This window comes from Nilaparvata lugens, chromosome 6, assembly GCF_014356525.2.
Source record: "Nilaparvata lugens isolate BPH chromosome 6, ASM1435652v1, whole genome shotgun sequence".
Taxonomy (NCBI): Eukaryota; Metazoa; Arthropoda; class Insecta; order Hemiptera; family Delphacidae; genus Nilaparvata; species Nilaparvata lugens.
Window position 1 is genome coordinate 46,849,834 of NC_052509.1, and position 27,232 is coordinate 46,877,065.

General features: G+C 35.6%; 1 protein-coding gene across 1 annotated transcript; it reads right to left on the reverse strand.

The window, feature by feature from the left end:
• Nucleotides 1-27,222, reverse strand: LOC111048317 (transcriptional adapter 1). Its single transcript, XM_039430942.1, has 6 exons — nt 27,007-27,222; nt 24,580-24,616; nt 19,844-20,062; nt 16,295-16,489; nt 3,085-3,387; nt 1-188 (listed from the first exon to the last, which is right to left on the reverse strand). The coding sequence occupies exons 1-6, from the start codon at nt 27,075-27,077 to the stop codon at nt 87-89; spliced, it is 927 nt and encodes a 308-aa protein (XP_039286876.1). The 5' UTR covers nt 27,078-27,222; the 3' UTR covers nt 1-86.
• Between the last annotated feature and the right edge of the window lie 10 nt (nt 27,223-27,232).

The following is a 27,232-nucleotide window of genomic DNA, read 5'->3' on the forward strand; positions in this document are numbered from 1 at the left end:
AAAAAATATAAAAAAGTTTATTGATAAATTATGCAAGTGAAAATAGTTTGCTTAAAATAGAAACGATCGGAAGTTGTCGACTCACACTATTCAGCTAACTCTTGCCGGGTTGGATGTATGGATGTGAGGAGGAGACGTTCTATGCAATTGCTATACATCATATGTGATTGAATTACACTCCTATTCACCTGAAATAATATAAAAATAACTATTTACAATACTCTTTGAATATTTCAATCAATAATTGTTATTTGATGCAATCGGTTTATTGCTATATGATTACAACCGATTGATTATATTTATGAGTTGATTGTAATAATATTATGCTAGGATGTGAAAAGAAGTTGATTTAAAAAGTTTTTGTTGCCATCTACCATGGTCATTCAACAGCTGTTTGACATTAGTTTCTACCATGAAAATACTGGAAAACTGGATTTTCTACACTGCAAAATCACAAATTATAATGATACGAAAATAATTCAACCTTAAATAGAACCACGTAGAAAAAATAAACAGCCTAGAATTACATCAATTACATAAAAAAATTACATTACAATTTAGAATACTATAACAATTAAAACAATGAAGTTTGATGTATTGAATGATTTCTCAATCTGTCTGTAGTTTTCTGCTCGTAAGCAGGTCCTTCTATATGGCAGCAGCCCTCCACTCTCTTCTATTCTCTGCCAGTCGCTTCGTTGCATAGTAGCTCATCCCCTCCTTGATGTCGTCCAACATTTTGTATCTTCTTCTCCCTCTTCCTCTTCTTCCCTGAATGGTCCCCTCCATGGCATCCACCAACAAGCATTGCCGTCTCATCCAATGTCCCAGCCATCTCCTCTTTCTTCCCTTTATCACATCCAGCAGACTCCTTCTTTCCCCAACCCTCCTCAACACCTCCTCGTTTGTAACTTTATCCCTCCAACTGATCCCCTCCATCCTTCTCCATAGCCTCATTCACATCTCTCAACATTCCATTCATCATTGTCCAGCTATCAGCCAGGATCGGCATATCATCTGCAAATCTTATGCACTCTATGTGTCTTCCTCCAATGCTGACTCCTCCTTTGCCATCCAAACACTCCTGCAATATATTCTCTAGGTAAACGTTGAAAAGGATTGGTGACATACAACATCCCTGTCTCACTCCTCTTCCCATTCTACTCTCTTCTCCAATTTCGCCCTCTATTCTCACTCTGCTGGTCTGGTTGACATACAGGTTCCTGATTAGTCTCCTCTCCTCCCATTCCACACCTCTTCTTTTCAGAGTATCCATAAGTCGGACCCATCTGACTCTGTCAAATGCTTTTTCCAGATCCACAAATGTCACAAAAACCTCTCTCTGTTTCTCTATAAATCTCTCTCCAATACTTCTTAACAAGCCAATTCAATAGGCAAAGCTAAGTCAATGAATAAATATACACCCCACTATAAATAATTATATGTGTTGGGGTATAACTTATTAGTTGCTTGTTGCGTGTTATAATTTTACTATTTACAAACTTCATTTACTGATATGGGATTAAAGTTTTTTATAATAAAATTAGTAAAAATTTATAACACAAACAAAATTATGAAATTAGTAGATAAATATTATTGTTCTATTAAGGACAATAATAAGAAAGTTAATTTTTAGAAAAATGAAAAACTAGAAAAGAAAAGAATGAAGAATAGTTTCAATATTTACAGTCTAACTAAATTTTCACAATTTTCCACTCCAATATCAACTAACCAGGAAAATAAACTTTTCTTGAACCTGTGTCTATTGAATTCTTCCCTAATGTAACTTGGTACTGAATTGTAAATTTTTGGTCCCAAATATATATAGTTTCTTTGCCCAAATGAAGTGTTCATCCTTGGTACTATTAAATTCGTGTTTCTCTGCCTTGTTTGATGGTTATGATTTGCCAGTCTTATGTGTTCGTTGTTTCTCCTCATTCGCGTGATGATAGCCTGGATGTAGAGTTGTCTTACACTCAGTACTTTACTGTCCTTGAAAAGAATGTTCGTGGGGAATTGGTTCTTCTTGAAGCCTATTATTTTTAGTATTCGTTTGTGAAGTTTATAGAGAGGTTGAACATGTATAAAATTCGTAGCACCCCAGATAATTATGACGTATCTTAAAATTGATTGAACTAAAGAAAAATAACCAGTTTTTAATATCTCATAGATGAGGATTTTACGGAGTTGATAGAATTTGTAGAGAAGCTTCCTGATCCGGGTAATTGATAGATTAATGTGCTTGTCCCATTTAAATTTGTTGTCCACTATTGTTCCGAAATATTTTATTTCATTGACTTGTTGAATTGAAGGGCAATCACACGGGTTGTTGGTGCTTCCAAGTTATACAGAATTATTGAAGAATCCGGTGGTCTCGTCCGTTCCGTCAGAGAAAAGGCTAAAAATTTCGTTTTTGTTGCATTTACTGTAAGCAAATTTTCTCTCAACCATTTATCGACTTTCATCAATTCTTCCTGTGCCAGATTAAAAAATTCCTCCCAAGAATCAAAGACAAAACCCTAACCTCGAAATATTCTTCTTTGAATCCTTTTTCCGAACACACGTGTCTGTACAGACACGTATTATCGTTAGTGGCCAGCCTTAGAGATCCTTGCCTATCTAATGGTTTATCCTCTAATGGTATATGGTTTATCTAATGTTATGAAGATTATGGATGATGTTGAATAATCTTATTTATTCGACCAAATACTGAGACATATAATTTATTCGAGAAAATATTGAGTACTAAATAGCCTACTGTACAGTCATTAAATGAATTGGTTTAATATACATTTTATAAATTTTACTTTTCCTTTTTCTGAACAGAAGTCAAAACTAAGAAAACAATAAAGCGCCAGGGGGAAATTAAATTGAAACATAAACACAATAAGAAAGAAAACAATAAAATAAATATGAGCAGTATGATGCGAATATGATGATGAGTAGGACGATTCTGCTTCTAAATTTTCTATGACAGGACATCGCTGACTCATTTGTTTAAAAATATTTATATTATTTTTGAAAAATCAATAATACTTGGATCACCAAGAATTTAATTGTGTTCAGAAAACTGAAAATTCTCACCCTTAGTCCATCCATGACCTCCCGCATCTTGAGAGCCGTACAATGTAGTGCGTTCTTGGCACTGGATATAGATAGAGCGACCTGTTGTTCGAGGTGCGAGATTGAGGGACGAGTGAGGTCGGGTTTGGTGTCTTCATCAGCCACGTGTCGGCTGACTTTTGGCGGCTCCTCACTGACGCGACACACACTCCTCAGCCACGGGTTCGCGATGGGGGAGCCCAGTGAGTGAATGAAGCTGCCGGGTGCCACCTTGTAGCCGCTCCGTTGTCTCAGTACACACGTCACCACGTTCTTCAGGAAATACTGTACACAAAAAGCAAGGATATCAAGATTTCTTTATTCTGCCACACATTCTACAGTTTGTCAATTGAATAAAAGCCAGCAATTGCTGGTTCTAAGGCCCGTATGTAGGTACTCGATTTAAACGGAGGAATGGTAGCTGTTCGTGTGAACCCCATATGAAACCATAAATGCAAACATATCTACAAGTAATAGCCGGGATACACAACCGCACCAATCCCGCGCCGATATACGGCCGAGTGACGGAGGTACTATGGCGAGTGAGAAAACAAAGGCTTTCAAACGTGTAGGGACACATACTACCGCACCGCGCCAGCACCGTCGCCGTGTTTGTTGCCCGCGTCGTCACCGACTATACTTCGTTCAAATTAACTTCCGTCTTGGGATGGACATGCGCAGCAGAGAAGGCATACAACGGCAGGGATACAATGGCTGCTATGTTGCCGTTGTGTACTGGCTGCGTTCTCTAATTTCCAGTGAGTATTCAAGCGCTCATGTTAAACTTAGGAAGTTTCCTCTCTGCAATCACAGACTCGACTGACTCTATTCGACAAATTAACAACTACGCTTCCACCTATGACTCAATCTATCACTGCAATTGGCTGATCTCCCTCCATTTCTCTGCGCCGCAAATTCCTCCAAGTCTGAAGAAGATTTGCATGGAGTATAGTTCAGTTTACTTTTTGACGGTGACGGCGCGGCCTCGTTTAACATAGAGAGTAAAAAAATTATTGAAGAGATTCGGAATTTTCCAGTTTTGTACGATCAAAGTGTTAAGAAATATGTTTGAACGGAAAAATAAGTTGAACCAAAAGTAAAAGTAGAACCAAATAAGTCCAAAGGTATAATAGACATACAGTAATATAATAAATAATAAAATAAACAACAAAATGTATAAAAGAAGGAACCCGCGACTATGTCTTATATTTTAAATTTAAAACTAATTACGTGTAGATGCACAAGGCAGAAGATAACAATTTTATTGCTGATATATTTCCAATAGGCCTACATGACTGATGATGGTATTGTTATGTACCGAAATATATACCAGCACTATGATTCTCATCTTCTGTGTCTACAGGTAATTAGTTTAAAATTGAAAAATATAAATTCAAATCGGATATAACGAACTTTTGATAGTGTTATAATATTATTATATTATATAACATGTATAAAACTCAAGCGCCAGGAAACAGTGACTTGATCGCTGAACTGAAAAGGGAGATCAGAAATACCATAGAACAGGAGATGAAAAAAATCACAAAATAAATAAAAAAGACCAATGAAAATGTTTCTGAACTGAAAAAGTCTGTGGAGTTTTTCTGTACAAAAATTGATGAGTATAATAAAAAGATAGGGGAATATAAAAGCGATCATTTCACCCTAACAAAAGAGAACGAAATATTGAAAACAAAACTTTCTGATATGGATAATGAATCAACAGAGCTGCAGCAGTATGGAAGACTGAAAAAATTTAGAGATTCATGGAATACCAGTAACTAAAAATGAGAATATAGAAGAAATAATCGAAAAAAGCAAAGGTCCTAAATAAAAGGTCCTAATATTTTATTTATCTATCTATATAAGAGCCTCAAATTTTGGTAATTGGATTATAAACTATAAGGCATAGCCTATCACAAGGAAATGAGACAATATGACCCCCATGTCTTCAAGGGACTACGCACCACACCCATAAATGAAAATCTCAAAGATGGACGGATGGACCTGTATAAATGAAAATTTGACACCTCGATCAAGACAACTATTCAATGAAACAAGACTGACAGCAAAGAAAAACAACTTCAAATTCCCCTGAATAAAGACTGGAAAAATTTTCGTCAAGAAGAATGAAGCTTCTCGGACTATTCGTATACACAACATCCACTCACTGAATGAGTTATCAACCGATGACACAGAGGATACAACAGCTGACGACAAGGAGGCGAGTGGATAAGAAAATCCGGATAAAATGGTATCTATTATAGATCAATAATCTACAATGAACAGTTTACTGGAATTGCATTCTCTTCTAGAAAATTATAATGAACTTTCAAATGTAATTGATGATTATTTCAACTATACACCTGAAGGATATGGGGTTAATACAAAATACTTTAATATTATCAATACTTTAAGTTATCAGTAGTATAAGAATTTTATCAAATACCCAGAATTCAACATAAAAATATAATCTTCGAATTGATCAAGTAGATAGTATTTAATGGTAGCAATGAAAGAATCGTGTAGCAATCTTTGAAAGTTTGTAAATTACTTATTTATCAAGTCAAACGCAAAAATGTGTTTCTTGATGTTAATTTTTCGAGTGAATTACAAAAACTAAGGGAGAAACTAACGGTTAGTCATAAAACATTAGAATACAGGGTACTTGATTCAGAAATAACACACTTAATTCAACATATCATATTGAAATTGATCTAGTATGATAGTATTTAGTAGTGAGTAGCAATGTAAAAATCAATAAAGAACCAATCAAGTAATAATCTTTGAAAGAATTATTTTCTAAAAGAAAAAATCACTCAAAAACTTTTAGCCAATTTTGAATAAAAATTGTTCTATTTTTTATTCAATAAACAATACCATGTGAAGACAAAATTCCATGAATTTATCTGTTACAATCTTGAAAGGACTCGCTCTGAAAATTTCAACTTGAAGTGCTCATAACTCAAACAGTAATGATTCCCCCCCCCCCTATAATAACATAAATATAGCTTGCGCTTCTGTGCTTATAAAAGTGATGAGTGATATCCTCTGTTTATTGCTGGACTCGAAAATACCAGTTCACAATGCTTTCATTTACACAGAATCACGTATTGTGATTATTCAGTAACAATTCAGAACAGTCTATAGTTATATATATACATGAGACAATAGATTTAGGAACTGTAGAGTAAGCACTTTGTACTGGTATTTAAACCTCTGTAAGATTATTTCTTGCGTCATTCCGTTACAAATAGTCATGCTGCCATTATGTACGTGTTTTATTCGTTAATAATGCATGATGCACAGGGACTACAGAAGTTTTTTTCAGTAAAAGTTCAGTAAAATTTTTTCGCGACCAACGTTCTCGAGTGCCGAAAAACGTGAGTTTCAACTCTTAATGTGTGGTTGTACAACCCTTAAGCCAACTGCAACTACACGCTGGCAAGCAGACGAGACATCACCCGATACGACGCTTGCACAGCTTTCCGCAGCCCATCGTCGGACGAGGAGGAAGACCCGGATCAGGACTCTACTGCAGTAAGTCCTTCCGTCAACGCAGAGATCATCCATCAACAAACAAGGTTCGAAACTCTTTCTAATAATTATTACCATGGCAACTAGCAAGCCCTTACCTCATGAATTACTTAAATGCATACCGAGATACGATGGAACAGCTTACAAACTACCTCATTACATTTCAACATGTGAAGATCTACAGAGAGCTCATTGTACAGATCATATTTTAGAAAAGGAAGGTAATCATTGGCTTCTTTTCAAAACAGCTTTGTGTCACCTAGAAGAACCAGCGGAAGCTGTAGCCTACAACAACAGTTGCTCAACACTAGCAGAACTGATAAATAGCTTAAAACATAACTTTGCAGACAATAGGCCAGTTCCAGAATTGATAGCAGAAATATCAGCAATGAGATCATTCAATAGAGAACACCCGATAGACTTTCTAAACAGACTAGAAGAAGAACGTACTCATGTAATAACAAAATACAAAATAGATGGAGTGTCAGGAGAATTGCTAACAAATTAACTTAATGCAACATTAGTGAACACCTTTGTACATGGAGTCCATCCCACGCTAGGATCCCACTTGCAGGTGCTTCAAATTCAAAACCTAGATGATGCCAGAAGCAAATTGATAAATGTTGATAAATGATTGCAGCATTGTACTGAACCAACTTAACCTAAACAGAACTGAAAACAGATTTTTTCAAGCTTCAAATACATTTAGAACTCCGAACTATGAGAGTAGTTATCAATCACTAGGAAGACAAAACAGAAACACCCAGAATTTTTTTCAAAGCAGACAACGTCGACTCCAAACAATGAGAGATTTTATCAACCGCACTTCCAACAACAGAGCTTCTACTCGCCATCAACTAGCTCCCAGCCTTACAACTTTCAACAAAATTTTTCAAGTCCAAACTTTCAACAACAAAGAAATTTTCAACAACAAAGTTTCCAACCACGTCTTCCACAACAACAAAATTTCCAACAACGCTTCCCACAACAACAAAACAGTAATTTCAAACCAAGTACTCCGATGAATAACTGATGCGCACACAGTATCCATGCGCATGCGCACACAGCCAACAAATCCAGTACAAACATTGAACAATTATAGGTCACCACATGAAGTCAACTATCTGCAAGAGGACCACTTAGATTGGCAGAGTAGTGAGTACACTCACAACCCGATTCAATATATGCAATCTCAACTTAACACTTTGACTGAATCGCTGAACAGACTGACCATTTTTTAGAGTCAGGCACCCAATATGCAACGGACCTACCCAGCGATTCGACTTAAACATCCTTAGTAAATCGCTTCCCTACTTTGTAGATCAGAAGGATAGAAAATGGCTAGTCGATACCCGATCTGCAAAAAAATGTACATACTTCATTAGTTCCTCCTGGAACTCGTTACAAAGAGGATTTTATTGTGAAAACTCCCGTTGGAGAAAGCAAAGGGAATGAGTATGTATTTTGTAATATAGACCATGTATTTTCTAAACCTCATAAGATAAAACAGTATATATTTGATTTTTCGTCCATTAAGTATGATATACTGCTTGGGAATGAAACCATGCGTGCATATAAAATGCGAATAAACTTTGATAATAATAAGCTAGAATATAAGGATGGAGAGGAGGATTTGTTATTTTTGTTCGATAATAAGAGTGTTAAATTGCAACCAGGCTACAACGTGATTTCGGTCTCGGTTAAGTCAGCCTCGGATATGACGTTGGGAATAATTAAAGAAGTAAATGCGGATAAATATCGAATTAAAGGAGGACTTGTTAATATTGACAGTAATGAATGTATGTGTTTAATTTTCGCCCATGAACTTACGATCATTTGTCCTGAGCCAATGGAGGTTGAACAAGTAGAAACTATATGATTGTACAGATATAAATGATTCATGCAAATCGAAATTTTCTAAGCTTATAAATGGCATTCCGAATTTTCTACGAATAGATCATATGAATGAGGAGGAAAGGAACAACATCTTGAAATTAGTAAAACAGTATCCTGAAATTGTAAAATTAGAAAACGAGATATCAAGTAGCAGGAACTTAATGAAACATAAGATAATTACTAAAGACGAAAACCCAGTTTACACGAAAAATTACCGGCATCCCCAAATCTTCCAAGAAGATATTCGATTGGAAATAGACAAATTTTTAAGGAACAAAATAATTCAACACTCAAACTCTCCCTACAACTCCCCGATTTGGTCGTACCCAAGAAACCGGATGCATCAGGACAAAAAAAAAAGATCAGAATGGTTGTAGTTTTTTGAAAATTGAATGATAAGACTGTAGATGATAAGTATCCCTTGCCCAACATTGAGGATTTATTTGGAAAGATAGGCCGTGCTATTTATTTCTCTGCTATCGACGAGTCAGGATTTCACCAGATTGAACTGCACCCCGACTACGTCCCGAAAATAACTATTTCCACTGAAAATGGTCACTATGAATTCCCCCCTTTGGACTGAAGAATTCACCCAGTTTCTTCCAGAAGTGTATGGACATGATTTTCGCAAAAATGGACAATGTTTTAGTGTACATGGACGATATTATTGTTTTTTCTGACAACCCCACTGAACATTTGAAACACCTTAAAACAGTATTTGAAAAATTAAAAGAACACTTTAAACACATTAAAAGAACTTGAAAATCCAGCTTCATAAAACGGAATTTTTCATGCGCGAATTGTTGTACTTAGGTCATATAATCTCGGAAAACGGAATACAACCCAACCCCATGAAAATAGACACAGTGAATAATTTCCCTTTACCTGGTACTCCTAAAGAAGTTAAACAATTTTTAGGACTTACTGGATATTACCGAAAAATGATTAAAGATTATGCAAAGATAGCAAAGCCACTGACCACCGTTTTAGGTAAGGAAAAACCATTCAATCTGTTCTTTCTGAAATATTTGATGGGAAGGACCTACCAATCGCGTTTGCATCCTGTTCTCTAAATAAACATGAAGTAAACTTATCAACTATAGAGAAGGAATTACTAGCAATCGTTTATGCCTGCAAACACGTTCGCCCCTATCTGTATGGAAGGAAATTCTTAATTCAAACGAACCATAAACCCTTACAGTGGTTACACAATATTAAGGAACCCAATTCGAAACTAATTAGATGGAGACTCTATTTAGAAGAATTTGATTTTGACATCAAATACGTGAAAGGCCGGACGAACTTCATGGACGAAAACTTGTCCCGCATTCCAAGTCACCCTGTGAATATGCTCAACCCCGAAGCAAATGATGATTTAGAAGATATTAGTCAAGCTATTCTGGACGAGTATCTCCGTGAATGTAAAAACGGAAATCAAGATAATAATAATGACGATGCCGCAAGTATTGGTGTAACAAATCACTCACACGATAGTTCAAATAGTCAATTTGCAATAATGGAAGAAGACAAAATCATGAATGTGGAACATAATCAGTTGATATTAGAAAGAGGTAACGATCCCCCGAAAATTCAGAAAATGTTTGACAAAACAAGATTGACTTTTTACATACTTGACCCGTTTGATAAGGAAGAAATCAAGAACAAATGCCTAGAATATCTTCTACCGAACACAACATACGGTATATATTGTTACAAGAAAGGAGATTATAAGACTGTAAGGTGTTGAGATAGAAAAACCACGAAGAAAATGAAATAGAAAATATTGAGATAGAAAAAAATATGACAGTATGGACAAGAAGAAAACGACAATAAAGCAAGAGCTTGATTATGAAGTCATGTATACAAGTTTTGTTAATATCATAATGTAATAAATAGAGACCATTGAAGAGCTGGAATAATGGCTTTTATTGACTAAAATAAACTGAGATAAAATAACAAACTTTCTGATGATTTAGAATAATTCAAACAACTGATTTATGACATATGATTATCATATCATTCTTCCCTCCCAGTAGTGGAACCTACCGGGGCCAATCTACGAATGTTGACAGAAACTTCTCTTCCATCAGAAAGTCTTACTTGAGCGACATGAGGGTTCAAATGAATAATTTCTACCTTTTCAACTTCAGGATCATGCTTACTGCATCTTACAAAGGTCTTCATCCATGCCTTCTTGGCGTTGATCAGCCAGGATGGCAAGTTTGTCATAGATGTGGGATTACGAGGAATGAACATTCGCTCGTGAGGTGTGCAATTGATGGTCGTGCAGAGAAGCGAGCGAATGCTGCTTAGTGATTCTAAGAGTACCTTTTCCCAGTGAGAAGTATCCATGTTCCTGGACCGTAGGGCTAAACGGATTGTCTTCCAAATTATTCCATTGTAGCGTTCCACCTGTCCATTACCTTGAGGGTTGTAAGGTGTTGTGGAAATGGTAGCTACACCCTTGGACATTGAGTAATCTTTGACATCTTTTGATAGAAAACTGGTCCCTTTATCAGTGTGTATGTATGAAGGATAGCCGTATGTGGTGAATAAGTCATTGAGATTTTGAATTAATGTTTCTGATGACATGTCTCGACAAGGATAGGCAAAGGGAAATCTCGAATACTCATCCACAATAGTGAGGATGTACTTGTTTCTAGTTGATGATGGCAGGGGTCCTTTGAAGTCAATGTTGATCCTTTCAAAAGGCCGAGTTGCTTTTATCAATTTTCCTTTGAAACAGTTGAATCTTGGCTTCAGCTCTGAGCAGATCTTGCATTCCATGCAGACTTCTCTGATGTCATCTACCGAGTATGGAAGGTTATGAGCTTTAGTCCAGTGAAAAAATCTTGTGATGCCGGGGTGGCAGAGGTCTTGATCAAGTCTTGTTTTGATGTGATACATCCCATTATCACACATGCTCGAGAAAGAGCGTCAGCAGTTATGTTCTCTTTTCCAGGTCGGTAAATGATCTCATAGGTGTATTGAGATAGCTCAAGGCGCCACCTCATGATTTTTTCGTTCTTCACCTTGCCTCTTGCCGCGCTATTGAACATGAATGAAACATTGATCAGTAATAAGTTGAAAGAAACGACCAGATAAGTAATGACGCCACTTCCTAATAGATTCTACCATGGCATATGCCTCTTTTTCAACTGATGAGTGTCGTTTTTCACTTTGGTTTAGCATTGGTGTGCAACAGTATGCATTGGGACGTTGATTGTAAGATAGTGTTGCTGCTATGCTTCTGCATGTGAGTCTGCATCAGTGTCTACAGTGAGCTGAATGCCTCCTTCATCCTTCCACATGTTGCACAGCTGCAGCTACCTCTGCATTAAGATCTTCAAAAGCTGCAAGGGCCTTTCCTTGAAGAGGGAAGAGCGTACAAGGCATGTGCCAACGCATCAATTTTACTTGAAACATTTTGTATCTATCGAGAGTAATGTGCGAAGAGGCCCACAGTTCTCTGAAGAGTTTTGGAATTAGGAGGTGGGGGCATATTAAGTAGAGGCTCAAGGCGTTCGGGATCTGGACGTAATGATTTGTTTCCAACTAAAAATCCTAGGAAACGTATCTCCTTTTGACATAATTTAATCTTCTCCTTGTTTATAGTAAGTGAGTTATTTGAAGCTGCTGCAAGAAACCATTCAAGATTAGTGTCATGTTCTTCTTTTGAATTTCCACAAATTATGACGTCATCTAATAAGCATAGGTATCAAATAATTTCTCTTTTTGTATGAGTGAATCAATTACTCTTTGAAAAGCTGAAACACAATTAGTGACACCAAAAGGAATACGACAGAACTGATGAAGTTTCCCACATGCTTCAAATTCTGTGTATTGCCTTTTTTCAAGTAAGATTGGTACTTGGTGATATGCGGATTTCAGATCTACAGTAATACCAGGAATACTGAGCTACTTTGCGAACTAAATCTTCCATATTTGGAATGGGATAAGCGTCCAATTCAGTGAATTTGTTTATAGTTCTAGAATAATCTATAACCATCCTTTTTTCGGTTATCGGGTTTAACAACAAATGCTTGGACACGCCAAGGTGTGTGGCTTTCTTCTATGATGCCATCTTCCAGTAATTGTTGAATTTCATTGGAAATAAAATCTTCATCATCTTTTGACAATTTGCGAGATTTGGTTGTAATTGGTTGACAATTGGGTTTTAGATGTTGAAAAAGGGAGCAAGGAGGAATTTTTGCTTGAGTTATTCCGCAAATAGTAAGAGGTGGCTTATTACCTCCAAATGGTATTTCTATACTGGAGAAATTGTTCATAAATTCGTGCCCAAGAATAATATTTTCACAGAGGTCTTGCATAAGCATTATAAAATTGTAATAAATAGAGACCATTGAAGAGCTAGAATAATGGCTTTTACTGACTAAAATAAACTGATATAAAATAACAAACTTTCTGATGATTTAGAATAATTCAAACAACTGATTTATGACATATGATTATCATATCATTAGTAGAATTGATGGTGATGTTGTGAAATCTCTCCATAATAAGAAAACAAATATATTGTCAAATTTCACTAAAAATTTTTAGTGAAATTTGACAATATATTTGTTTTCTTATTATCATATCACATAACAAAAACGAAACGCTACAAGAAAATCAATCTGGATGTTACTGATGGAGAAGAACAGAAGGACATTGTCGCCAACTACCACCGCGGGAAAACGTCCATCGAGGAATCAATGAAAGCTACAATCACATTCGGAAAACCTACTACTGGCCATCAATGCTTCGCGATATAACAGACTACATCAACAAGTGTCAAATTTGTTTAAAGGTAAAATATGATAGGAACCCTGTACAAGTGGAATATAAAGCTCCCACACCAAACAAACCTTTTGAAAAATTGCAGATAGACACTTTCCAGTACGATAAGATCAATTTTTTTACGATAATAGATTGCTTTTCCAAACAGTTAGTGGCGTACCCCTTGGAAAGTTTGAATCAAATCGAGATTCAAAAAGTCCTTTTCGACTACCTTTCATCTTTTCTAACCCCGCAAATAGTGCAAATGGATAATGGACGAGAATTCGATAATACCAGCCTACGAGAATTTTTCAAATTGTATGACATTGAACCGTACTATTTGACGCCTGGCCACCCTGATTCGCAAGGACTTCTAGAACGAGCGCATTCCACCCTTATCGAATTCTCAACGCTCTTCAATTGGAAAACAAGAATAGGACAACACACGAAAACATGAAATTAGCCCTAATAGCGTTCAACAACACGCTTAATTCCAATCTAAAATTAACACCCATGAAGATTACATATGGAGTTTTTAAGAATCCATTTATGAACAATTTAGCTAATACGTTAGTAACAGAGGAACGAACGAATGATTATCTGGATAAGCTGAAAACAATTCACAATTTAATTAAAGGAAAGATAGTAACTGAGAAGGAGACCAGAACAACGAGAGTAAATCAAGACCGTGAAAAAGAGGTTGAAATTCCGGATGAACCGTACATTAAGACGACGTTCAATAAGAAGAATAAGCCGAAATATTTCAAGGTGAAATATGATAAGAACACCAATCTAGCGACAAATTCAAGAGCGATCCAAAAACGCCCCTTCAAGATTCATCCCAATCGCATTAAGCGACCACGTAAAGTGAACAAAACTAATGATAATTCTGTTTCAGATGAACGAACACCTCCGCCGAAGGCGAAACAACCCAAAGATCTGCCACAAGACAAGTCTAAAACTGGCAGACTTCACCCTCCTGATTGAGGGCTGCCTGGCAGCCCTCAACCTGGCACATGTGGACGCATTCAAGACGACTGACCTCTCACGATCAGCAGGAGTCGTACTCATCCGAATTCAGGACGCTTTCATCATCAACGGAACCTACACTTACGTGCATAACATCAACATAACAGCTTTACACAATGAACTTTCTAAACTTAGGAATTCAATACAATTGTTAAATAGAAAATAAACCGATAAAACGAAAATTAAATTACTTCAATTACATCTCGATCAAGTTACCATGAAATTCGATCATATTTTGTTAAATAAATTTCGAATAAAAAGAGGTCTTATTAATGGATTAGGTTCCGCTATTTCTTGGTTAACAGGAAATATGGATGCTGACGATAAAGCTGATTATGATGAAATTTTGGCAAAAGTGCATTCCAACGAAATTAGTTTAGAACATGATCTTAAGAATCAGGTTTCAATTAACAAAAATCTAATCAGTCGCTTTAACAATGGAATTGATATAAGCCACGCTAATAATTTGAAACTTAACAATTATTTTAATTCTGTAAACAGTAAATTTGATTCTGTAGAGCTGAATGAACAGCATCATATTTTGTTTGACAAACTAACAATAATTCACAATACAATAGATGATAATAGAAACTAGTTTGAAATTTTGTAAACTTAACATAATTCATTCAAGTATCTTCACTTTTGACGAGATGGCGCTTGTCATCAGAGATATTAAATTACAATTGATATCCGATGAGCCTAAGTGCTTAAATCTAATTTGTACCAAACACTTTTTATGCCGTCTTATCCTGTAAAAATGGACAATGAAGTAATTACGATACATGTTATCCATCATTAGTTATTAGAGATCATGAATTGTATCAAGGCGATTGCCAGTTATTAAATAATAATTATTATTGTAGAAATGCCACACAAGTTGCTAACAAGTGTGTAGAAGAATTATTGGTTAGTGATAAGAAATTGAATAGATGTAGGACTTTAGTTATCAAAGGGTATAGTTCTTTTATTAAATATATTCCGATTATAAACCAATATTTAATGTTTAACATCAGAAAGAGTTCAATTGTTCACGGTTCAAGAAATATTGTAACATATCCAAAATCTAAACAACTATCAGCCATTGAAAAAGATGAAACATTATTAAATTTAAGTGAACCTTATACATTTTGGGAAAGTAATGTTCTATATCCTACTGAAGTACCGACATATGAAAATAAAATAATCACTAATTTTACTTTTGATGAAATACATAAAGCAAATACTTATTTAGAGCCATTTATGATTGATGAAGATTTTGAAGTTAGTAGCAACATATCAGAATATGCTGTTTGTATGTAAATGGTATGCTTAATACTTATTATATTATGTTTTGTTTTTCATTCTCATGTATCCAATAACAAACTTGTGATTCCAGACAAAAAATCAGATACTGTACAATTCCACTTATAAAATTCTAAAATATTTCTCACACCCCAGCTACCCTCATGAAGGTGAGGACACCTCCATCTTAATGGGGGAGAAATAGATTTAAAAACTGTAAAGTAAGCACATTGTACTAGTATTTAAACCTCTGTAAGATTATTTTCCGCGTCATTCCGTTACCAATAGTCATGCTGCCATTATGTACGTGTTTTATTCGTTAAATAAATCGTTTTAAAAGTGAGTTGCGCGTTCGTCTATCTTATCTTATGACAAAGATGTTGGGTAGCTACTGTGAATCGGTCTTGCTGCTCCAAGATCCACTCTCACACTGACATGTTTATTTACATCGTCTCTCTAAAAACTTTAAAAAATGTCACCAGTAATACCTGCGCCACACTCTCACTCAGTCGCTTGCCAAGCGACTCGCTGTATACATCTATAGGACGCAGAGTGAAAGCGAGCGGTGGCATAGTAGCCATCCACACTCTGGCGCCCGTACACACTTGGCAAGAGTGTGGAAGCGACATAAAATGTTTGCAAAAGCCTGTAATTTTTGTAAAGTGAGTACCTGTACAGCCTCAGTAAGGAGCTGAACAGCTGACGACTCGACTGCATCGAGCTCATACTGCCATGCGCAGTGCAGCATGCGCACATACAGGAACGCATCATCGGGAAGCAGCAGCTCATCACTGCAGAACCGGTTCGGAGTTGGCTCGTCGCCTCTGAACAGCGACGTGTTGCACTGCTTCACACTGTCCTGGCCCTACACACACAAATTAATCAAAACAATTAACCAATTCATCACAAACAATAAACAAATTAATAGTTTGGTTTATTCTTCTGAATGAGAGAAGCACTATAAAAACCTGCTGACAGAGTCAAGAGTATTTCTGGGTAATACTGCAATAGAGGAGGAACAACCGGAAATCCCTTTGGTACAAGATGAAGTAAGTAAAGCAGTAAGAGGTTTGAAAAATAATAAGTGAGCAGGGCCAGGAGGTATTAATCCAGAACTGATCAAGTATGGCTCAGAAAAGTTATTTCGGATCTTGAGAATGGTATTCCAACGGATAATTAATGGAGAGAAGGCACCAGAAGAATGGAAAGTCGCACATACAGGGTCTGTATAATAAGTAATCGGACTGACCTCAGGAAATTTTTTGTTGGCAAAATATGTACAATTTTTCATTAGATATCTTCAAAGTAGTCCCTATTGGAGTCGATAACACGCTGATACCGGATTTTCAAATCTCTGAACGCTCCCTGGAAGTCGGCAACCTCTATGCTGTCTAGAGCCCTCGTCATAGCACGTTGAACGTTTTCCAGAGTCCCGAACCGCGTCCCCTTAAGTTGTCTCTTGATCTTGGGGAACAAAAAGAAGTCCGGTGATGCCATATCCGGGCTGTAAGGAGGATGTGGCAACGTTAACGTCGACTATTTGGCCAACTGCTCGGTGACGAGCAGGCAGGTGTGCGACGGAGCATTGTCGTGATGGAGGAAGGAGGATCCACGAATTGGCAATCCCCGGACGGACTCGATGAACCCGGGCGGTTAGTCGACGGAGCACTTCTCTGTGGTACTGGTCTTTACAGTTTGGCCGGGTGGCAAAAACTCTTTGTGATACTAATACCATAAAATTGTAACAGTAATTATATAATTACATTGAACTACTTTTAATTACAAACTACAATGTAATAATAATGAATGTATTGTTCGCCTCATCATCATCATCATCATCTGTGGCGCTACAACCCGCTGCAGGTCTTGGCCTCCTCCAGTATTCACCCCCATTCATCTCTGTCTTCCGCCCTTGCTTTCCAACCTCTGGCTCCAATCACTTGTGCGTCCTTGTCAACACCGTCCATCCAGCGCAGTCTCGGCCTTCCTGGTCTTCGCCTCCCTTCCATCCTGTACAGCATGAGTCTCCTTGGTGGGTATGTCTCATCTGCCCGAATAAGGTGACCAGCCCATCGCAGTCTACCAATTTCGATCATTTTAACCACATCAGGTTCACGATATACTCGGTAGAGCTCCTCATTCTTCCTCCTCCGCCAGTTCTCATCCACTTTTATTCCACTACAGATGCTTCGCAGTACCCTCCTCTCAAAAACTTTGAGTTGGCTCTCGTCTTTTTTGGACAGTGTCCATGTTTCACAGCCATACATGAGTATTGGCAGGATTAGCGAGCGATATATTTTAAACTTTGTGGCTCTGCTCAGCACTTTGTTTTTTATATACTTGGAGAGACCATAAAAGCATCTGCTGGACAGGAAAATTCTCCTTTCCACCTCCTTTGTTGTTTCGTTTTTACCATCGACCTGGAGCCCAGGTATACAAAATCATCTTTAACCTCAAAACAGTTATCATCCATCTGAAGCCTCTCCCAAATGTTGTGGTTCGTTGATGTGACCATGACCTTTGTTTTGTTTTCATTTATGCGGAGGCTCATTTGCAATGCTGCATTTTTAATATTTTTAAAGGCTTCCTTCATATCATTCACCGATCTTCCAATGATATCAATGTCGTCTGCGTACGCGAGAATTTGGGTTGATTTATGAAAAAATATTCCCTTCAGTGTTGAGTTTCGACTCAAGAATGACTTTTTCTAAAGCTATATTAAATAACATGAAAGAGCATCTCCTTGTCTCAGCCCTGCCTCCATCTCAAAAGGTTCCGACAGAATGGTTTTGTATCTTCACCCGGCATACAACTTTAGACAAGGATGCTTTTGTAAGGTTGATGAGCTTCCTTGGGAATTGAAATTCCTCCATGGCTTCGAATTGCCTTACTCTCAGGATACTGTCATAGGCCGCGTTGAAATCCAAGAAGAGGTGGGAGGTTCCTGTTTTATATTCATGAGCCTTCTCTAGAATCTGTCGCAGCGAGAATATTTGATCTATTGTAGAGCATCCGAAGCGAAATCCTGTCTGATACTTTCCTACACACTTTTCCATTGTTCGCCTACAGAATATAATTAAAACATTTGATGATAAATTAGAAATGGTAACAAATATTTTTGATAATTTTCATTTATTACGGTACTCTTCATAGTCTATCAGTATTCAAGACTACTTGTATTTGAATCGAGTCATAGGTTATAGTGGCTTAATTGAAATTCAAGAGGAATGAAAATATCAATCGTATTGTACATTGAGATGATTTGAATCCTGATTCAATAATACAGTAGTAGCCTAGGCCGAGCTTCATCTTTTGTTTCAAAGATTGATAATTTCTGATCTATAAGAAAAATAAGAAGAAGAACGTATAATTCTTATTCATAAATGATTGCAACCTGAGAGTATTGATAACTACGGTACAAAAGGATCGATAAAAATCATGAGCTATCGCCCTTGAGTTGTATGTAAGCATATGTATCTGTTTCAACAGGTGATAATTGAACAAACAGCATCGAATAATTTATGGGGCAGTCAACAATACGTTTCAGAATTTTTCACAAGAGATAAAAAACAGAACAGCTAACAGATGACAGAGTTGAAGCTGTTGAATCTCCGTTAACATCACTGCATCAGTTTTAGAATACAAATTGTAATTTTATTGAAAAAATAAAATGATAAATTAATAAAAAAAGTGTGATATAATATAGTGAATCAAAAATAGCTAAGGAATGATGGAACATGGAAATGAAAATTGAGAATAAATTTGTATAACAAATGAAGCCAAATATAATTATAATGTATTAAAAAATGAGAGATACTTTTCAGATCTGAATAAACTTAGTTTATTATAGTACCTAGAAGAATTGGAAAAATATATTAGGTTATAAGAATTCATTTGTTTTGATGATGAGATACAATTTTGAGAAACTATAACTTGGAGTGAGGGAGTTTAAAGTTTATTTGATGAATATCAGCAACAGGTAGACTGCCTGTATAAACCTTAGTCATGACATTAAAAGAAACTAGGTAACATTTTTTCACACTTTTAGTTATTATATAATTAAATTTAGCCCAAAAAATCCTATATTCAAAAGCTAGCGTACTCGATCATGGAAAAAGCGAGGAGAAGGTTGGAAGGAAAAGATGATATCATGCCTTAGTCTTACAGTAAAAATTGTGATTGTAGATAGAAAAAAGTTTATAGTAATTAGTTGACTCACTTGTACTATGTGATGAGATCGACTTTTCTTTTTGCCGGATGACAGTTTGCTTCTCTTTGATGGATGTTCAGATTCAGAGCTCGGTACATGGGGTGAAGAAGGTGCGTTAGAATATTCGTTACAGGCTTTGAGCAACTGGATGAAAAGTTGGTTGTGGATCTTCATTTGTTCTGCGTTCAATATTTTTCTCACCTCATTATCAAAATCTTCCTTAGACGTCTGAAAATAATGATAATAATAATATTATACATCACTGCATCAGTATTGGAATGAAGATAGTAATCTTATTATTTATTTCTTGGTTTTCCTGAAAAATACAGTAGTTCAGAAATAAGTTATATTTAAGATCAATAGCGTTGTCTTCAATGTTAACGAGTCTGTTATTACAGTAGATTATTGTTTCGATTTTTAACTCAGGCCCAGCAAAGGTACGGTTTCAATGTACTGGTAACTGTTAGTTTTTTCAATAGTCAACAAAAACATGTCCGACTTAACGCACAAGCAAAAGGCTTACGTGGGTACCATCCAGAGATATAAATTCTATCCATTGACACCCCATTTGTCAAGATTGAACAGAAAATATGGGAAAACTAGATCCAGTTTTTTTCAATAACTAAGAAACCATCAATTTTACAAAAATCTACAAGAATAACGTTTTCCAGTAAATCTAATAACGAATCCATTTGTCAAGATTGAACAGAAAAAGTAGATCCAATTTCTTGAATAACTAAGAATAATTTTTTTCAGTAAATCCATTATTTGTCAGGGGATCCTAACTCTGAAACTGAGCACAAGCATAAATGTTTATGTTGAGACCTTGCTTAAACCTCAGCACTAAACCCCCCCCCCCCCACAGAGGGGGGGGTTGGGGGGGGCTTGACCCTCTGCCTTTAACCTGAACTACTTGAAAACTCACCTCAGGTTGTATTAAACATTTATTATAAAAATAGATCATGAGTGTTGATAAATTTGGTCGATATTTGTATAATAAAGATAATAATAGTGATATTAATGTTGATATCAAAAATTGATTCAGAATTTTTTCCATTTTTTACAATGTATAACATTAGCTGCAACTTTATACCAAACATCAATCTCAATAATGAAAAAGAATGGAAGTATATGACTGATCCAAACTTAATCCACAATTCTCACTTTCTTCTGGAATCTCTTTTAAAGAATGGTATGAAAAAAAATGTAATAAATATAGGTGAAAAATCTTAGGTTTAGGTGAGTACACCCAGAAAGAAATTGTAGATGTAGGTGAGTACACCCAGAAAAAAATGTAGGTTTGGTTACCCAGACCAAGAACATTATTCAACTTTAATGAAAAATCTAAGCTCATATAGATAGCACTATATCATCACAGTCAGTATTTTGCTTTGAAAGAAGCTGATAAATCGAATAATAATATAAAATGCTTTAAAATAAATTTGGAGAAATTCTATTAGAAGACAAGAACAATTCTACAATTAATGGGATGATACTGAAGGTAAAATATTGATACATTGTAGATAATACTTTTGATTTGAATATTGTCTAGTTCTTTTATTTTATAGAAGATTTTAATACTCTTTTTACTGTTCCACTCAGTGGTGTATATTCAAACTCATTATCATAGAGGATTAAACAGTAGGCACTGGTTTTTTCTGAGAAATTATTTGTTGTTTCCAATGTAACTTTATGTCTATTGCACCAGATTTCAATAGTTCATTTGCTTACTACAGTCTATAACAACCAATGGTGCATATTCATCAAATGTTTTATACTCAATTGATGTACTGCTGTTATAAGGATAGTATTCATTTTGGAATTCAGAGAACATGTGATACAATAAATGTTTATTACCAACAATATTTTCATAGGGGAATGATTGAGCATTTAAATAGAGATTAACATTGTTCAGATTACAGAAATCAAAATGTGACCTGTTAGCAGTTATAACATTTTTCCTATTCTTTTGTAATCCAAGAATAATGAATCTAGGTTTCAATATGTTTGAAGTTGTCTTAACTGTCCATTGAAGATTAGTAGTTTCAGGTAATTGTGGAAATTCATGCAATTCCCATGATCTGAATGGAATGGTAATTGGTATATCACTATGTGTTAAACTCAGCAGATCAAGACGAACAGTGTCAGAAGCATGTATATAGGGTACTTTCCATTGTAGTTTTGTAATATCAATTTTCACCGATTTTGCTGTCTCTGATTCAATACAATTTAAGTCTGATGATGATCTTAATAGAACAATTTCCTGACGAACATTTAATAGAACTTTTCTATAGTCTTCCATTACACCTAACCACATATCCAAAGGAATGCAAAAGCAGAATTTATCTAAACTTTCCATCCAGTCAACTTCCATCCTGCATTCTCCATAATTTTTTCATTGAGTTTTGATTGACGTAGATAGTTTCATGGTTGTTGTCAATCCTACATTACGTGTGCGATCAACTTCAACCCCTCCCAATTCATATCTGATTTCATCAAATAGGTATGCAACTCCATTATTGATAAGTGAAAAGTCCTTGGTTTCAACATCATTCTTATCTTTCACTTTGATTTCGCCTTCAATTATGAGAAAACTTCTACTTGGAAGTGTATAAATATCTTCTTGTTTTAAACTAATTCGAATTTCATCATTGTAATGAATGTCTGTTGAATATATGGTGTGTGAGTGATATACTCATATTTGGTAATACTCTCAGCAACAGGTAGACTGCCTGTATAAACCTTAGTAATGACATTAAAAGAAACTAGGTAACATTTTTTCACACTTTTAGTTATTATATAATTAAATTTAGCCCAAAAAATCCTATATTCAAAAGCTAGCGTACTCGATCATGGAAAAAGCGAGGAGAATGTTGGAAGGAAAAGATGATATCATGCCTTAATCTTACAGTAAAAATTGTGATTGTAGATAGAAAAAAGTTTATAGTAATTAGTTGACTCACTTGTACTATGTGATGACATCGACTTTTCTTTTTGCCGGATGACAGTTTGCTTCTCTTTGATGGATGTTCAGATTCAGAGCTCGGTACATGGGGTGAAGAAGGTGCGTTAGAATATTCGTTACAGGCTTTGAGCAACTGGATGAAAAGTTGGTTGTGGATCTTCATTTGTTCTGCGTTCAATATTTTTCTCACCTCATTATCAAAATCTTCCTTAGACGTCTGAAAATAATGATAATAATAATATTATACATCACTGCATCAGTATTGGAATGAAGATAGTAATCTTATTATTTATTTCTTGGTTTTCCTGAAAAATACAGTAGTTCAGAAATAAGTTATATTTAAGAGCAATAGCGTTGTGTTCAATGTTAACGAGTCTGTTATAACAGTAGATTATTGTTTCGATTTTTAACTCAGGCCCAGCAAAGGTACGGTTTCAATGTACTGGTAACTGTTAGTTTTTTTAATAAGCAACAAAAACATGTCCGACTTAACGCACAAGCAAAAGGCTTACGTGGGTACCATCCAGAGATATAAATTCTATCCCTTCAAACCAACCGTTTGAAGCTGACAGAGTTGATGTATACAGAGGGAGTTCAATGGTATGCTTTTTCTACGAATAGGCACGTATATGCGCTAGATTTGCTGACATTTTCCGATAAAAACTCATGACTGTTTGCTACTACAATATGAGACAAGACCAAATTTGTTCCAATAATTGAGTTATGAGACCTTTGGTATCTTGTGGAAGAGCGAAGGGTCGGTCCTTGAGAAGAAAAAAAGATTCCATTTTAAATGATTAGCTTAAGATTTAGAAACAGTTAATAAGTCGCTACTCAAAACAAGTGTTTCACTTATGCCAGCAGATCTTCAACTCCAACTATTTCACAGATAGTTGATACAGATATTTAGAATAATAATTATTGTTTTTTCTAATTTAGGCCTACACATCTTTGTATCGTTTGTTTTTTTGGTGGAACAAATTGAATTGAATTGAACCATTCATAGGATTTATACAGTAGGCTAAATAGGCCTATAGAATAGAATAGAATAGAATCTTTATTGCAGCAATATCTGAGGTCATCAGATACAATACAAGTGTCAAATATATACAACATGATACAAAATAAAAATATATTACATCAGTAAGTTACACTATCAGTACCCTATGATAATATGTCACCTGATTTTCAACTTATAACCGAATATTCCTAGCTAATGTATAAAAATCGTCAATCTTGTTTAAAGGGTTAGCTGCTAAGAAACGTTTCATATGAATTTTAAAAGTTCCATTCTCCATATTTCTAAGATCTTCAGGAAGTGAATTAAACAATTTTATTGATAAAAATAGAAATGTTTTTTGTGTACTAGAATAGGTATACCGATAAGTAGTCAAATTACCCCTATTTCTAGTGTTATGGCTATGAACTACCCCCTGCTCCACAAACTTCTCCAAATTCTCCTTAACATAAATAAGGCTCTGTTGAACAAATATTGAAGGTAGAGTCAATATTCCCAGAATTTTAAAATGCTCATCACACTGTGCTCGCTTAGAAAGCCCACAAATCAGTCTGATAGCCTTTCTCTGTATTCTAAAAAGTCTACCACTGTAAGCTCTGGAACCCCAAAGTATGGTGCCATATGACAGATGAGAATTGATGTGAGCATAATAAATCACCTTTAAAACATCCAAACTGACATATGACCTCAGTTTTCTAATTAAGAATTATATTATAGCACTTATTCCCAAAAAGTATGATGAGCAACTTGAAAGATGCTTACCTGCAAACTGAACCACTGCTTCAGAGCTTGCAGATATCTGGAAAATAAACAAAGTGATCAATACATGTGAGATATTGAATTATCGCAATGTACTACAAATATTACTATTAATACTACGCTGCCGGCCAGGTTACCCGAGAGGACTTGAGCTGTCCTACATTGGAAGCGTAATTTCTCAGTCTGGAGGAAACAAACACCAGACTCTCCTAGCCATTGCTCGGTCTGGAGACGAGATTCGAGACTGAACTGGGCTGAGCACATCTAAATTGGATTGTTTTTAAACCAGTCGCACAGTAGCATTTTAGCCCAGTCAATAAAGAGATTGATGCGCAACAAATAAGGGGAAAGCTGAATTTTTGCAGGGTGTGTGAGTACACATAGAACATAATCTGGAACTGTAGAGTCCGCATCATTCCCCGTTTGCTTAATTGGATAAAGCAAATACAGTTTGCGAGAGGATAAACTAGGTTCCTATTACGAGAGTCATTTTTAGCAATGCTACACCCAACAAAATAGCAATGGGTCATATTGAGTTTCACTTGGTAAAAACTTGCCTGGAATGGGAGTGTCTCAAATCTGCGAGATTTTAATTTGACCAACTAAGGCCTTGTTTTGTGCAATAAGGGTTTTAAAGTAAAAGGAAAGTTTAGGTTTTGCTTTCAAATTGCATAATATTATTTGAAATGTGTTGTTAATTTTTTATGATAAACACAAATAAAAAAAAGTTGAAATACTCGCACATTTAATTTCTTCCATTTCAATTTATTTATTTACGTATCATACAATTTTAACAACACAATTACAATAATTATAAAATATTAAAACCCACATAGACTATTATGTCCGTGTGTGGGTTCTTAAGATTAGCAGCAGTTCTTAAGATTAGCTGTGTTACAATAAAAAAATATTGGGCTATATAAGTATAAGATACATACGGTAAATGAAATAAAAATAGATTATATATAATATATTTTTAGTATTAATTAAATTGGGAGAAAATTAGATAATCGGCTTGTAATAATACCAATTTTATAATTTATTAGTAATAATTATTTTCATCGTACCAGAACAGCCGGGATCGCTTCTTGCAACATGTAGGCTATTTGTTAACAAAACAAATTAAAATAAAAATTTCAAACATAAGGTGATTTGATTAAATTCTCTGTATCCTGCTATCCAACATGCATTAACCATTCAGAAATTCTGCGCTTTAACACAACTCGGCCCGCCTCAGCCTCAACTATTTCAGGGAGAAGGTTTCTATACAGCCATTGCGAAATGTAGAATGAAAAATGAAAATTTAAAATATGGCACTAACGAATGACATGCCGTAAAAATGCAGCAGCATCCAAAATGGCAATGTTGCTTACTGTACTGTTGTTCTTCAATGCTTATAGAAAATGAGGAGCCAGAGCTCTCTTACTGGTACCGGCAATCATGAAATGATTCTTGAAAATCTTGATCAATTAGTATTTTTTGGTATTGATATTTATTTGTGACATGACGCAATCGATCCCGCATGTTTCAACATAGGAAACCATAACTCTTCTCGTATTAGTCTGAATATACTAATCATCTGTTGCAATCGATAGTTAAAAGTTCCAGAGTAATATTGAAAACTGAATTACTTTCAAATGTCTCATAAATTCGACCGGCTTTTCCCACGAATAGGCGGGCACATTTTACATTTCTACAGCACAGGCTAGAGTAGCTACAACATAAGTTTGCAAAAGACTGAAATTGTTATAAAGCAGAGGGCATATTCTGGTAGCCGGTATGGCTATCCTGCTGCGCAAACCCTCAATAATTCCTCAAACTTGATATAAACTATTCTCAACTCCCTTAAAGAAAATTACGATTTAAAAGTAGCGAAGTGATCGATGATTTACTGATCGAAAAATGATGTTTATCTTTTACCAGAGAATAAACAATCCTATATAGGCCTACGTTTTTTTCTGCTTGTAATACTCTTAAAGCAGGTTATGAAAATATAATACTGTACGGTATATTGTTCTACTAAACTCCTATGGTAGGTACCCCGTTTTGTTGCTTTGTTGAGAGGTTTTGGACATCAACCACTTTCAAATTGAGACAACCATAAATCGAAATTTAAACAATTCGGATTTACATATTGATTACATATATAGATTTACATACAGTATGTTAGAGTTGATAGGCCAACACCAGGTGCTGGTTGCACAACAGCCGGTCAAATTTTAACCGTGATTAATTCTACAAGAACCAATCAGAGAAGCCGTCTTTTCAAAAACGCCTTCTTTGATTGGTTCTCGTGGAATTGATCACAGTTGAAGTTAACCGGCTGTTGTGCAACCGGGCCTATGATTTTTAAATTTTATATTATTTTTTGAAGATGTGTTGCATTTGATTTGGTGTTCCGACAATAAACAAATCTTAAATCATACTCACGTTGGAAATTTGTCTCCAAGCGAATCCATCAAACAATTTTTCACCAGAATAAGTCCAGAGATATGCGTCATGTTTACTAAATACTAAACAAACAAAACAAATGTACATATAATACAATTATTATAGTTGACTTTAGAGGTTATAAATTATTGTTAAACAATTGTCGCCTTTCAATTCAACACACACGACGTCGATCAGCTGTCTGCTTCACAGCTGCGAGATTGTA